The sequence below is a fragment of the Typha angustifolia genome, chromosome 10, assembly GCF_048772165.1.
Source record: "Typha angustifolia cultivar Huaian chromosome 10, ASM4877216v1, whole genome shotgun sequence".
NCBI classification, from domain to species: domain Eukaryota; kingdom Viridiplantae; phylum Streptophyta; class Magnoliopsida; order Poales; family Typhaceae; genus Typha; species Typha angustifolia.
Window position 1 is genome coordinate 10,977,153 of NC_133248.1, and position 14,013 is coordinate 10,991,165.

Below are 14,013 nucleotides of genomic sequence, written 5' to 3' on the forward strand. Positions count from 1 at the left end.
GGTTGTTCTTATTCCATAATCTGGGATAAATAGATCTTCTCTGGTGTTATTCAATACTTGGGACCATGATATTTATCATCTTCTTATATTGCAGAGCCAACATTTATGAGAAACTTTTACACAGAACAATAATATGTTCGTGGTATCAGGTTCTAAGAAACCCCCCACATTCCTCTGGTTTATCGCATGAGGTGTATTACTAATTGCCCATTAACAAGCTTCAGGGCATCAGCCTAATCCTATTGCGGCTGGACACATCCGATAAAAGCTGGATTCCAATGAACAGGAAACAGAGAGCAACTTTGAGAGAATAATCTGGAGCAACCTTAACTGGGGCAGGTACATGTACATGAGCCTACCGTCTCTATATCCAAGTTGAAGTATCTGAATGCATTCACCTCCTGGAAAGGTGGCAGAGAATTGTAATCACCATGGCAAGTTGCAAAGAGCAAGCACGAATGGAAGACGACGCGGTTGCGGTTCTGATGGACCTCAGCATAAGTGGCAACTTGTGCTGCTTAAGCAAGCCTGAGACGTACGTTCGAAATAGAATCCAAAAGTGGCAGAGCTTTCCAGGGAAGGCTGAAGGAACGAACACTTATGCTTGTTTGCTGCTGCGTCTTCTTTCTCATATGCTTGCTTTCAAATTATCAGAAGAGCATATGCTTCAATCAGGAGTACAAATACTGAGCACAAGGTCACTCTCATGCCTCACAGAAGAGAGCAAAAGGAATGCGATGTCCATTTGTAGCTCGTGGGCTCAACCTACGTACTCCCAAAAAAGGAATGGTTCATAAATTGCGAAGCTAATTTCTTATGACCACAAACTGCACCTCCAAAGCTTTAAAGACAATTTGCAGGTCATAGCCAACCACCCACTACAATGATCCCTTGGTAAATTTTGGGTACAGGATTGTTTCACGGTGGGATGGAAGGGGATACAGAAAGGCCAAAGAAGTAACTCGATCAGGGCATAAATGAAGTGAAAAGTTTCCCTCTTAAATAAAGAAATTGATTCTAGAAGGAGAAGGTTTAAAAAAAAACCCAGACGTGTCCATTTATTCATGTCCAATATATATATATTCAACAGGAGTAGAAAAGGAGGACAAAAAACCACAAATGATATCAAATATAGACTAGGATTTATCAGGAGATATCTAACATTTTATTGCGAAGCCACAAGGGTGGTAAATAGTTCATACATGAGAATGCACCTGACAGAGGATATCTCAAATGGTTGGATATTAGATTGGTGATACCGATGATTACATGTACAAAAGCCCAGAATAATCTCGAAGAGTAGTAACGTGAGAAATTCCAGCTTCACCAATACTCCGTTTTCAAACTTGATAGTTTAGACAAAAACATTCAAGTTACAACAATACAACTTTCTATACACATATACAGCAACTATGATGTCAACAACTCCTTAACATTAGATGCACTATCATCACAAGATGAGGCAAAATTGGAGGAACATTGTAAGCTGAAACTTCTGTTAGCCTTTTGCTGCACATCCAAAATTAAGAATAAGATATAACGTAATATAGCACCTTATCCATGTGAATTTCAACAAAAACGGCATCCATGAGATGCTAACAAACAATGACGTCTCAAAATAAGTTGGCTTTGGTGTTGATGGACAGCCAAGCAACCTGATCAACTCCTCAACAGGCAAAACCCTAAACTTGGTTGGCGAATTGAGAGCAACATTGTCTACACGGTGCTCGAAAATCTTTCCATTCTTATCTAGTTTATACTCGGAGGTACCATCGAAGCGGCCCTGTTTCTCCCAGGGCACCCTGGGGATGCCATGGACGATCCAACGAATCATAATGACATTCTCCACAGGTTGCCAGACACTGACAATATCAATCCACAAAGACTTGAAAAAAACACGACCAGTAAATCTCAGCGCCCAGAATATACGTTTGTAATTGTCAATGCCAACAAAGGTATTGAAAGGATCTTTGAAGACAATATCATCTCTGGAAAAGAATAATGCGATCATCTTAGAAAAAAAAGGTTTAATAATAAGAAATGAAGACAAAGAACCCAAAAGGATTTGGGTCATAACTTGTAAAACATTATAACCATCTCCACATGTAGTCATATAAATTTACAATCTCAAACTTGATAGAACTCAAGTATTTCAAATGATGTTATGCAATAATGTATGTGCAATTATGTCATACAAGAATAGGAAATATACTATTTCTTGTATAAGATATGTCAACAATCAACCTTTCATATTTGCATCTCCGAGTTAGACATCAAATGAGCTTCCATATGCAATAGATGCATGTGCCTCTTGAATAGCCTAATTGGTGAGCCTCATGGCATTTTGGTTAGGAGAGCAAGTCTCACAAAGCGAAAGCCAAAAGAGCCTCCATAAGTGAATTAAATTTCCTTACGTCAATGGAATGATGGATTAGCATATAATGCCAATGGACTATATATATACCTATTCCTTCACATATTATATTACTTTATACACCTCCATCGCCATCTTATCAGATTTTAATTGAAAAAAAAAACTTGAAATCTTAGCAAATTCAACTATGGAAAATGTATATTATAGGACACTAAGTGCATGTCTTAGGACCCACAACATATGCAAGATTTTGACATGTGACACAGTCATTGGATAGAGCGGTATTCTCCTTTTTGCAAAGTCTAACATCTCAAATGTTTCTATACTAATCTGTCTCAAAAGTTAGACCAGTAGTGCTATGTATGAACTAGATTCCACTGAGTGCTACAATTCTTTGAGAAGGGTAAAGTTAAGAGATCTATTGGCACCATATATTAAGAGGTTCCAAACAAAAGGGATCCAAGAAGAGCTGCAAAAGCAGGCTTGCAGGTTAATCAGGATGATAATTTGATGCATGCATTCAAATTAGTAGTTCTCATGGCTTTCTTTGCAGCATGCTACACAGTTCAAAGCGCTTTCCACGTTCTTGGCATCATTCAGGTTACTACCTTTACAGTCATGTGGCCAAATTACTGGCTTAATTTTTTGGAATCAAGGTAATTCAAATGTCTCCTATTTGATGTATTTATGGCTGCAGTAGAGATAAATCAACCATATAGTGCAATCATACTCAGCTACTTCAAAGTTCCAACACACAACAAAGCCTCTCCACTCTTTTGCCTTTCTTGGTTGGGCCAACCCAGCAGGTGATTTCTGTTGAGTCTTTCTTCATCTTTTGAGCAAGAAGCAGAGCTAAAATTAAGTTTTCTTTATTTAACTTTATGGATAACCACTCCATTTTCAAATATAGGTGGAAGATTTTACCCAAGAAATGGGCACCTAAAATGAAAAGATCAGAACATGGGAATAGATCTTTTAACAGTACTCACTACCCATTTCCATTGTTGTGCTTTCTAAAATGGCATACCTATACTCAGGTTCAAGTTTTGATCGAAATTTGCAGTGTTGATCATCCCTCTCGAAAACACAGATTTGAAGTTGACCATAATTTACTGAGTACCCAGTATAGCTCACGCATTCATGTACAACCAAGTGCAGACGAAGTATCATGAATATCTCCGGTTATTTCCATTAGCTGGGAAGAAATTGGAATATAATAATATCGATTCACACAGAAAAACAATCTATTTCTTATTCGGAGAGCTAAAAGTCACTATCTTTCCTACTCCTTTCACACAACTTTCTGGAAATAAAAAGGACCAAATAAGCAGACAAAATCAAACAATCGACCAAATCGCGCACAAGCTAATCCAAAAGACCAAATTTTTTTGCCAAAAATTTCAGAAACAACGGAGAATACGGACCTGTAGATATCAAAGCTAGGTTCTTTGTAAAATATGTCGGGGAACTCCTCCCTCAGCGTCCTAATGGCGTACCCCATGTTGACGTAATACTTCTGCTTATCGTCACCGCCATCCTTCTGCAGCGGCTGCTTAAGAGAAGGAGACGGAGGAGAAGATGACGATTCCCTGAGAAGGGGACCCGAGAAGAGAGGCGAGAGACTAGGTTCCCGGATCGGGTCAGAAACCCTAATTACCAGCTCCTTCTCCTCATCTTTGACGCGCCCAATTACGCAAACCCTCGACGAATTCCTATCCCTGCGACTACTTCTCTTATAAGCTGAGGGTTTCGCTCCAGGAATCGAGGCGATCTCCGTGAGAGGGAGGAGGAAAGCCATCGCAAGAGGAGAAAGAGGGCGGGGGAGGGGTAGGGGACAAAATAATTATTTGGTTTGGATGGAGAGGAGAAGATTTATTAGTTTGGGTGCGGTTTTTAAAGCACAGGAGGTGGATATTCCTCTTTGTTGTGTGGGCTCCTTTGACCAGTTTATTTTGCAGAATTTCTTTGTATGGATTTGGATCTACTTTTCCAATTTTATTGGTGGATTTCTAAAGGATAAGATTTAGGTCATCCCAAGTCCCAATTGTCTATAAATGTCAAATGGTCATATCTCTAAGTGCGATGAACTCAAAGTTCTTTATTTATACGTGTATCTTTTAAAATCTATAGATTTTGCGAAATTAAAATTAAATCCTATAATTTAGCATAGGAAGAAATTAATTAATTAATTTTAATATTTATATCTTTTTATATTTAGTTATTTGTACCGAACTCACTTGTTTTTTTTTTGTTGTCATTTTTGCCCATTTTTGTTTTCCCTCTCACAAGTGAGGTTTTAGTCTATTTTATATTTTTATAACGTATTTCATAATTATTGAATACTTATATTTTTTTAAATTATAGTTTTATTATAGATTTCATAGTTATTCAACACTAGTACTTTCTGTTTTATAATTTTTTACGTAATTAATAATTTTTGAATATTTATAAAATTTATGATAATATTATGAAATTGATATTTCGTATTTACTGTCCACAAAAGTGATAGAATAGTATTAAAAAAATAGATTTTATTATATGCATAGTATGTTCTCTTTTCACCGATTAATTAATGAGGGTAATATTGCAGTAAAAAATTGATCACGAAATGGAGAAGTAGAGACCAGAGAACCCTCTCTCTTCGTATTAAGAACAAAATTGTTAACAAATTAGAATTGGGTCATGGCCCAGCCCAAGCTGGATCTGGGCCGACCTCAGCTCGGCCCATCTCAATTTTCTTTCTATACTCCCGACTAATCTCTCTCTAATAAATGCTTCCCGATTTGGTCTACCAGAATTTTGACACAAAAAGCGAAATGCAATTAAGAAGACAATCTATACGAGTCGCAATCTTTCAATTCCTTCTCATCTTGATATCGATACAAGTAGGAGCAATCAATCTGCATGAAGAGATGCCACGAGCTCCTTGGTAGGTTGCAGATGCATGCATTCATATTTCTACGGTCACCTTCTCCATGTTGCCAACTATCTCACGGCATAGCAGGCAAAGTCGTTATCCATCTACTACTCCGATGACCCTATGACTGTCACCATCCTCCTCTAGTTCTATACCTTTCTAAAATCCCTTATTTTGTTAACATATGTTTATGCTCTGTACTATGGGGTTTGTGTACAAGCAATGATACTAGCTGCATACGAGATGCTTGTAGAAATGCCCCCAAAGAACTATAGAGCTGCAACTTTTAGCTGTATGAATATATTTCCAATTGTCGGTTGCCAAATAACCCTAGTGTTCACTTGGAAAGGATTAAAACTGCTGTTCTCTAACAGTAATTGCCATGGGTATGTCAGGCTTATATTATTTACCTGTCCCCTTGTATGTCTGGTAGGAAACTTGTAGCATAACATACAATTAATAAGGAACCACCCAGAACCACTCAGTTTGCCAACAAGACTGTGGCATTCCCAAACAGAGAGGGCAATGGCTTGGCACCATAAATTGCGAGAGAAGCATCGTGCCTTAACTGGAGTCGGTAATTCCTAGCTCTTATTAAGTAATAAATGGCACCAACTTCCTCCATCATGGCAGCATTCCTAGCCCCATATCGAGATTTCAAATTCTCCTCCATGTCAAGTGGTTAAGTGGAACAATTCCAATTTCAGAGAGATCAAAAAGTTTAATTTCTCTCCGAGGTTGATCATTAATTTGGACAAAAGAGAGCTAAGCGTAGCATTTGGCTTCGCGTATTCTTTGGTTCTTCTTGAAGCTGGTCAAGATTTTTTTTATTTATCATCTCCTCCTTCCTGACGTTTTCTTTGCTTATTGAGAACTCCCAAGCCATATGATTGATATAAATAAACTTGCATAGAGTATTTCTACTTAATTATCCTTTCCATCTCCATAATATTCCGACTAATCTTATCTAAATTATTCAATGACATCATGATTAAGAGTTGGCAATCATCTGTATTTTTTGAGAGAGAACTGAGAGCTGATATCACCGAAATTCGAACCAGAAAACTCTTGTACAATTTAAGCTCATTTAATCAATCACTATCTCATTGGCAATTGGCAACCATCTAAGTTGGAATAGTATCATGATCCGAATCCAGTTGTGGCATCTCAAATGACCCAATAGGTTACAACAAATGGCAAAGCCTATATCTTCAGTTGATATTCTTCTTACAATACACTGGAAGAATAATCCCTGAGGAAGTTATATTCCTATTTGCATCAAGTGGGCTAAATAACCAAGATTGTACGTTTAGAGACCATCCCCTATTAAGCTCCATTGTAAATTTGGCGTGGAATGGGTCAAAGAATTTATAAGGCTGCAAGTTGTTAGAAGGTTGTACTGAAGTTGGAATCTCATGTCATACATTTCATGCATGCCTCTTCCATTGAGTTGCCTCTGTTCTGTATCTGAGAGAGAGAGAGAGAGAGAGAGAGAGAGAGAACTGCCATGCATAAACTTCTTTTAACATATAGCATTACATGCAAAATTACTCATTAGATATGTTCACAATGCCATATATATTCCACACAAGCTCATATTACCACATACATGGCATACAGATCAAGACCAGAGGAAGGCACCCATGACAAACTTCCTCTTACTATTGACATCTCCAATCACGGGCAGCCCGTACTCCCTAAGAAGGCAATTAAGCTTCCACTCGGGCATGGCTTCGTAGTCTGCCCGTGTGTATCTCGGGTAGTGGAGGGGCATTTGGAAGTAGCTCGGCCTCTCCCTCCCATGTTGCTGCCCTCCAATTCCATTAGCCATGGGGATCACCTTGCTCAAATTTGAAGCTAAGGAGCTCATGCTGATGGTTTCTTGAAGAGTATAGTCTCAAGGTTGGGGGGGTTATATAGAGGTGGGTGTGGAGGAGAAGAGTATGGAAATACTGGAAAGGGAATCAATGGCTGGGAAAAGGAAAGGTTTAATTGATTCTAACACAGAATTAGGAGGACCACTCGTATCAAATTGCAAAAATTACTAGTAAACTGTGGCTGATGAAGTGGGTCTTGCATAGTATTTAAGATTTCCTAAGTAATTAAACGTTTATATTAGTAATAATAAGGTAAATTTGAATGAGAATTAGTTTATTTGACAGCCTATTAGTGGTTGCCAGGTACTCTCTTACAAGCATCTGATAGAAGCTCTGTAACTTATGTGTTAATTAACAAAGTAACCGAGTTTATCAAAACAGCCAAGTCTTGGTTGGTGTTTGGCATACCGTGTAAGCCAAACTACAAATAAAGAAATCTTTTTCTCAGTTTCTAAAAGTTATTATTATTATTATCGGTTTTAGATTGTTTAAATCATGTTTGAAAATAACCTAGAACTTAATTTAATCCCAACTCGAAGGTTTCAAGGAAAAGAATAACCTTCTTGATATTAAACAAGATAATAAGAACATTGAAATTAACACCCTTTTCTTTTATTTCTGATTTCTAAACAGCAGAAGTTCTGATCGTGCTAGAAGTTCTGGCCCATGAATGAATAAACTTACCAACACAAACAAGAACTTACACACTAATAAGCAATCCAATTACACAAAAACAAACAACATAATAACTGAGTTTTAACAGTCAACATGCTATAACAAGTGCTTCTACATGTATATTCCATCTCTCTCTCTCTCTCTCTACTCTCTTCCTTCAACGGGATGTATTCCAAAGAAATGTACTCATGGCGAAGTTCCTCTTCTGCTTGACATCTCCGGCCACCGGTAGCCCATACTCCAACAGAAGCCGGTCGAGCCTCCACTCCGGCATCATCTCGTACTCAGGTTTGGTATACTTGGGGTAGTGAAGAGGCATTTGGAAGAACAAATGCTTCTCCTTCTTCTCACATTCAGCCTCTCCGGTCGCCCTAGTCGCCATTGCTGGCATCTGCACCTCTTTCTACTAGACTACCTTCTCAAGTATCTCTTATGAATTAAATGGACTGAGAGAGAGAGAAGATATATACTGGAGACTAGTTGGCACTAGCTATCAAGAAAGTGATGGGTTACGAAGTGCGTGTGGGTTATGTGTTCAGCTAAGTATTGTGGCATTGATTTGGAAATGGATCTTTATTGCAAGTTGCAAAGGGATCTTTAGTGACGTACGTCGCATGGCAACGATATGGAGGTAATCTTGGTAGTTGGGTTAGGGTTGGTTGTCAGAATAAATGAGATGATATTGCTGTCTCATGATATACGAGTCACAGGTCACAACGACAACAAAATTAAGCAGTCCAATTAATAGGTCCACTAATCATGGACGCTTTCGTGAACATTTTAGTCCATATGATTTGATTCAAAGTTATGATTTAAAAACAACAGCCCCTGTAATGGTACAGTAATATTATGCCAGAGGACAGTTGTGAGTTTTTGACTAAACTAGCCTTTTCTAATTTATTTTTATCGAAATAGACTACTACTTAAATTTATTACCAAATTGGATCTAATTTACTATAACCCTAATAAAAACACTGAACTAAGTAGTATTTTATCTCTAAATAAAACGCTAATCAATTCAGTATTTTTATTTGGTCCTAAAATACTAAACTAATTAACGTTTTATGTATATAAATTATTTTAACTTAATATTTTAGTAATAAAAGTAAAAAAAATTATTTAGCAATAAAAATGCTGATTAGTTTAACGTTTTTATTAAAACTACACTGAATTAGAACCGATTTGATAATAAGTTTAAGAGGTTTAGTTTGGTCAAAAACTCCAACTTTGTTCAAATAGGTCATAAGTAAACCTTGCTATGCACAAAATTTCTACTAACAATCATGAATTATGAAAACCAGCAAAGCATTCTGTATTAACCTTGAAAATGTTACACTTAGCATATGACTCAAAAAAATTGATGGTGGGTGAGTGCTCTGTACAGTTTGATCTGAAACTTGGACGCCATCCTAACTACTTAACATAATCTTTCCATCTCTAGAATCAGTATAACTTACAGCAGTGAAGATGTTGCAGAAGTCCAGAAGAGTTTTATGGTGGCCAAGGAAGTTCCAAATCAATTCATGCATAGTTATCTTTGATGAATATGGTATGCTATGAATCTTCACAAATTTCATGGTTCATCCGGAAGCATAATCTTTCCACATCTAGAATCAGTATAACTTACAGCAGTGAATATGTTGCAGAACTCCAGAAGAGTTTCATGTTGCACAAGGAAGCTCCGCATCATTTCGCACATGGTTATCTTTGAGGAATCTGGTATCCAGAGGTACAAAAATCTCCACAAATTCCATGAATCATCCGGAAGCATAATCTTTCCATCTCTAGAATCGGTATAACTTACAGCGGTGAATATGTCGCAGAACTCCAGAAGAGTTTCGTAGCGTATAAGGAAGTTCCGCATCAATTTTAGAATGATTATCTTTGAGGAATCTGGTATCCTGAGGTACAAAATCTTCACAAATTCCATGGATCATCCAGAAGCAGGTGCAGTGAAGCTAGAAATATCACTTGTTTGGATCAATTAATCTGTAACAGGGCATACTCAAGAATTCAGCTGCTTGTCTCCTACATGTGGAAATTGCTATCCCTGCATAGTACGAGTAAGAAATCTCCAACTACAACCAAATATATGAAGCATTGATATCTATCGTTAGTTTACTTCAACCAATTTCATCGATCATTTTCTCAAACTAAAGCTTAGGCACACACTGTCCAACTTCCTAGCACAATATTGCAATCACAAACATGAGGACTAATGTTTCCACTACACTCAGGATGTTAGTTTGTTTAATAATAAATACACTAATCTGTACAGACAGACATGAGTAGGCAAGGCAAAAAGCTAAGCTGCTAGACGGTCAGCCTAAGGAATCAGCAGCGACCATTATATTTTAGGATGGAAGAAAGTAGGGATCTTCTTTATTCTGATAAATCATGAACAACTGTTTGGAGTAACGCCTGGCGAGATTGTAACAGAAATCAAGACCCTTGTGATCATACTTCTCCAAGTGCTGGACAGTCTTCGTAAGTGGTCCATGTGGATTTCCATCCGTAAGAAACTCAGCAATCAAAGATCCCCTGAAATGAAATTTTGCATATCAAATAATGCATGATAGATCCAATCTATTACTTTTATAAGGGGGGAGAAAGGAGAGAACATGGAAACTAGAAAAGAAACAATGGAACACAAGCAGCTAGCAGATCCTCAGTTGATGAATAAAGACAAGAAAGGATGAGAAAAAGAACTAGAACTTTATATTTCTAGAAAAGGATACAATTATCTAAGGTGCAAAACTACTCCGAATGACCAACTAAGGTCGACTTGATTGGATGGATGACTACGCATTAAAGAAAACTTTTAAGAACCTCTGTGATGCACAGGGTTAATTGAATGGAAGAGACTGGTGCACGGTTAAGTAAGCAACAAATGCTTTCCTATTTCTCCTCTCTTTTTTCTGCCCTGTTCTCTATTTCTTTCTTCTTTTTTGATGTTCTGTGTCTTTCCAATTTTACTACAGAAACCAATGTTGAAGATGCATGTGCAAAAGAACATAAGAACTAAAAAATCATAGTTCTCAACAAATCACTTATGATATATAATTTTGGTATCTTCTTGGTATGTGTTCTTTTTCTTGAGTGGACGAGCAATGTAAAAATCATATCAGGAGACGACCTAAAAGCGAGATAAAGAATCCAAAAACAAAGCTTAAACACAAGTATGGTAAAACTGAATTCAGCTGTCGTAAATAGGCTAATTGGTGGAAGTAGCGCAAGTGGATTGTGGGTTCATCCTACATAGACAGTCATATTTTGTCTAGATAGAGATGTCTAGAGAGAGGATGTGTGTTAGAGAGATAGGCTAATTAGTGGAAGTAGCGCGAGCGAATTGTGGGTTGATCCTACATAGACAATCATATTTTGTCTAGATAGAGATGTCTAGAGAGAAGATGCATGTTAGAGAGATAGGCTAATAATTGGTGGATGCTAAGCGGGCGAATTGTGGGTTGATCCTACATAGATAGTCATATTTTGGGGAAAAAATTATTTTAATGTCTACACCTATGCTTCTAACAGCAAAGTTTCATTTGAATGTAAGCTGAGGGTTGTCGGCAATACTAAGTTTTCAACAGATAAAAAGTGAGATCATATTTTTGACTGCTGATGCCATCTAAAGTAAAGGATTTCCTAATTAAGTAGATGATCATCTCTGCAACAATCAAGTCCATCTTGGTAGTCTGATATGCTTGTAAATAACCAAAGAACAAGAGTTATATTCACATGTGTCAGGATTACACTTTTTGCAAGAAATATTATGTTCTACCGACATTTACCAAATATAAAGACAAACAAAAAATGGTGCACTTAACTATACCTTTTTGCATCCAAGTGGTTAAATCCCCGCTTATTGTGGACCAGTGTTGCCTTTATCGACTGTTCCTCTGATGTTTGCTGTCGATAAAGAGCACAGACAGCCTTCAAGCAAAGGTTAGGATCATTAGAAAAAGCTGACAGCATATCTGCCTCAAACTCCCACTTCTTCCTAGCCTTTCCCCGGCGGATGTCGGCCAAAACATCACCGAGGTTGACATCGCTATCCACTTCTTCTTCAGATAAAGAATGACTACCCGAACCAGATACAGTTTCCTGGCTATCCGACCCACTTACAATGAATCCACCCAAACTTTCACCCTCACTCTCTGAATCATCCTCATCCTCTTCAACATTCGAGTACTGAAGCTTCCGTTGAGTAGCATTACCCTCTGTGGAAGTATTAGCTCTGTCAGTTTTTCGCAATCTAACCAAACGCCTTCTAGGAGACATAACACTTTCCTGGATGTCCTTGGATTCTTTTGTTCCTTCAATAACCTCACCAATCTTCCTCATCTTAAGATTGCCAATGGGAACCTTGTCATCTTCATCGGCCTCGCTCTCACTATCACTTGTAACCACTCTCGGCCCACGCTTCCTTTTGGGTGTTGGAACGGAGAGGGCATTCTCAGCAATGTGTCTGCTATACTCCTCCCCCTCTTCTAGTATGTCCATGAAACTCTTATCCGGATTCATCATCTGAAGGCTTCTCTGACTACTTCCTTCCTCTTTAACATCTAAAACTACCTTCTTTTTGAGTTCCTTTCTAGCACTAGCTTCATCCTCGCTATCGCTGATCTCAATAACACCCAAGGCGTGCCCTTGCCCCAATTTCTTCAAACTATTCTCTTCCTCCAGCTTCAAGACCCGAGCCTTCAATTCTTCGCACCTCCTCCTCCATTCATCCTTCTCACCCTTCTCCCTTTGCTCCCTCTCGATTAAAACCCTAATCTCTTCCTTGAACCGAGCGGATTGTTGTTCGAGCTCCAAAGCACCGCGTTTCTCGCGCTCTAACTCCTCTTCCCCCTTCTTGATTCGCTCGCTCAGTTCGGAACGGTGGCTTCGTAGAGTGCTCAATTCGCGCTCGAGCCTGGCGATTTTGGCTTCGAGCTCGAGCTTTTCCTCATCCTTCATGGCTAGCTTCTCGGAGAAGCCTCTCGCCATATCGGCCTCGAGGGTTTCGTCTCTCGTTGCGCATAGGTCTTCCATCACCGGCGAAGAAGGAGAACGCCGCCGACCTCGAACGAATTGTCCACGGAGTTATACCAGTATAGTTCTGGTCTTCTGGACCTATAAAACTCGGAGAAACAATCAGATCCTAAAGCATTTGAGACAGCGAAAATGTATTCTGTCTTCGTATTACTCTCTAATTAATTTCTTTTAATATTTACAAAATAGTAAGCTTTTATATCTTCATATTCTCCTGCATGACTATTTTTCTAGCCTCGCTATAGTCACTCGGTTGCTATCTTCGTAATGCATTATTTTCTCTATCAAAATATAAAAATATCTCTTATATCTAATATTTAATATTATATTTTATTTATAATAAATAAAATTCAAGAGAAAAAAGTTATATATTATTTTTTAAATAAAAATATAATGTTAAATAATAATAAACTCTTAATTTCTATGTATGTAGCATAATCCACATCATCTATATTAAAGTTTTTCTGATTTTATTAAATTGTACGTGCTAAAAGATTCATTTCAATTAAAAAACCTTTTCATTTTATTAATAGTCTAAATAGTACTAAAATTCTAATATTTTTTCCTTTAAAGAGATATCTATAAATAAGTATTGAGTTTATTGAATTCAAATCCTAAACTATATATCTAATTTCTTATTTATATTTATTTACTACAATTTGTTTATAAATGATTTACATCATAAATTAAAATAATTTATGTTTTTTCCTCGTTACCCATCTTAGTTTTCATTTGTAGTTTCATCAAAATTTTCTGAGTACCAAAATTACCCATGAACTAACTTTTGAGGATATATCATTACATTAAATGCAAGAGATATAAAAAAATAATATTTTCTCTAATTACCTCTCTTATTTGGTGAGAAAAATTGAAAGCTGATATGCTCTATTCTCCTTGCCACCAACAGCACTCCTCTTTTTTTAACCACCTTCAGAAAAATAAAAATATCAATATCTATTTATACTTTTATAGCTAGCTACATCTGGAACCATTGAGCTAAGCTACTAAACCACCAAATTATTAAATAATTTTTTTATAATAATTATTTAAGATTAGAGTTGATCTCATAACCTCCTTAGTGATACAAAGGATACGTGTCATAAGAAAAAAAAATAGCATCGATAAAGAAA

The 14,013-nt window shown here is 37.3% G+C and overlaps 2 protein-coding genes across 2 annotated transcripts; both read right to left on the minus strand.

The window, feature by feature from the left end:
• Positions 1–1,322: 1,322 nt before the first annotated feature.
• Positions 1,323–4,225, minus strand: LOC140769172 (uncharacterized). The gene is made up of 2 exons (XM_073109775.1): positions 3,799–4,225; positions 1,323–1,988 (listed from the first exon to the last, which is right to left on the minus strand). Exons 1-2 carry the CDS (start codon positions 4,170–4,172, stop codon positions 1,499–1,501), a joined length of 864 nt encoding a protein of 287 aa, XP_072965876.1. The 5' UTR covers positions 4,173–4,225; the 3' UTR covers positions 1,323–1,498.
• Positions 4,226–9,949: 5,724 nt separating this feature from the next.
• LOC140769130 (uncharacterized) lies at positions 9,950–13,015 on the minus strand. The gene is made up of 2 exons (XM_073109695.1): positions 11,679–13,015; positions 9,950–10,384 (listed from the first exon to the last, which is right to left on the minus strand). The coding sequence occupies exons 1-2, from the start codon at positions 12,881–12,883 to the stop codon at positions 10,198–10,200; spliced, it is 1,392 nt and encodes a 463-aa protein (XP_072965796.1). The 5' UTR covers positions 12,884–13,015; the 3' UTR covers positions 9,950–10,197.
• Positions 13,016–14,013: the final 998 nt, after the last annotated feature.

Bases quoted from the DNA above. Each gene is read 5' to 3' on its own strand.
- LOC140769172 (XM_073109775.1), bottom strand. From the start codon at position 4,172: ATGGCTTTCCTCCTCCCTCTCACGGAGATCGCCTCGATTCCTGGAGCG. The intron at 1,989-3,798 runs GTCCGTATTCTC...ATTCTTTTCCAG, and splicing joins CCTAGCTTTGATATCTACAG to AGATGATATTGTCTTCAAAG.
- LOC140769130 (XM_073109695.1), bottom strand. From the start codon at position 12,883: ATGGAAGACCTATGCGCAACGAGAGACGAAACCCTCGAGGCCGATATG. The intron at 10,385-11,678 runs GTATAGTTAAGT...ATTTCATTTCAG, and splicing joins AACCACTTGGATGCAAAAAG to GGGATCTTTGATTGCTGAGT.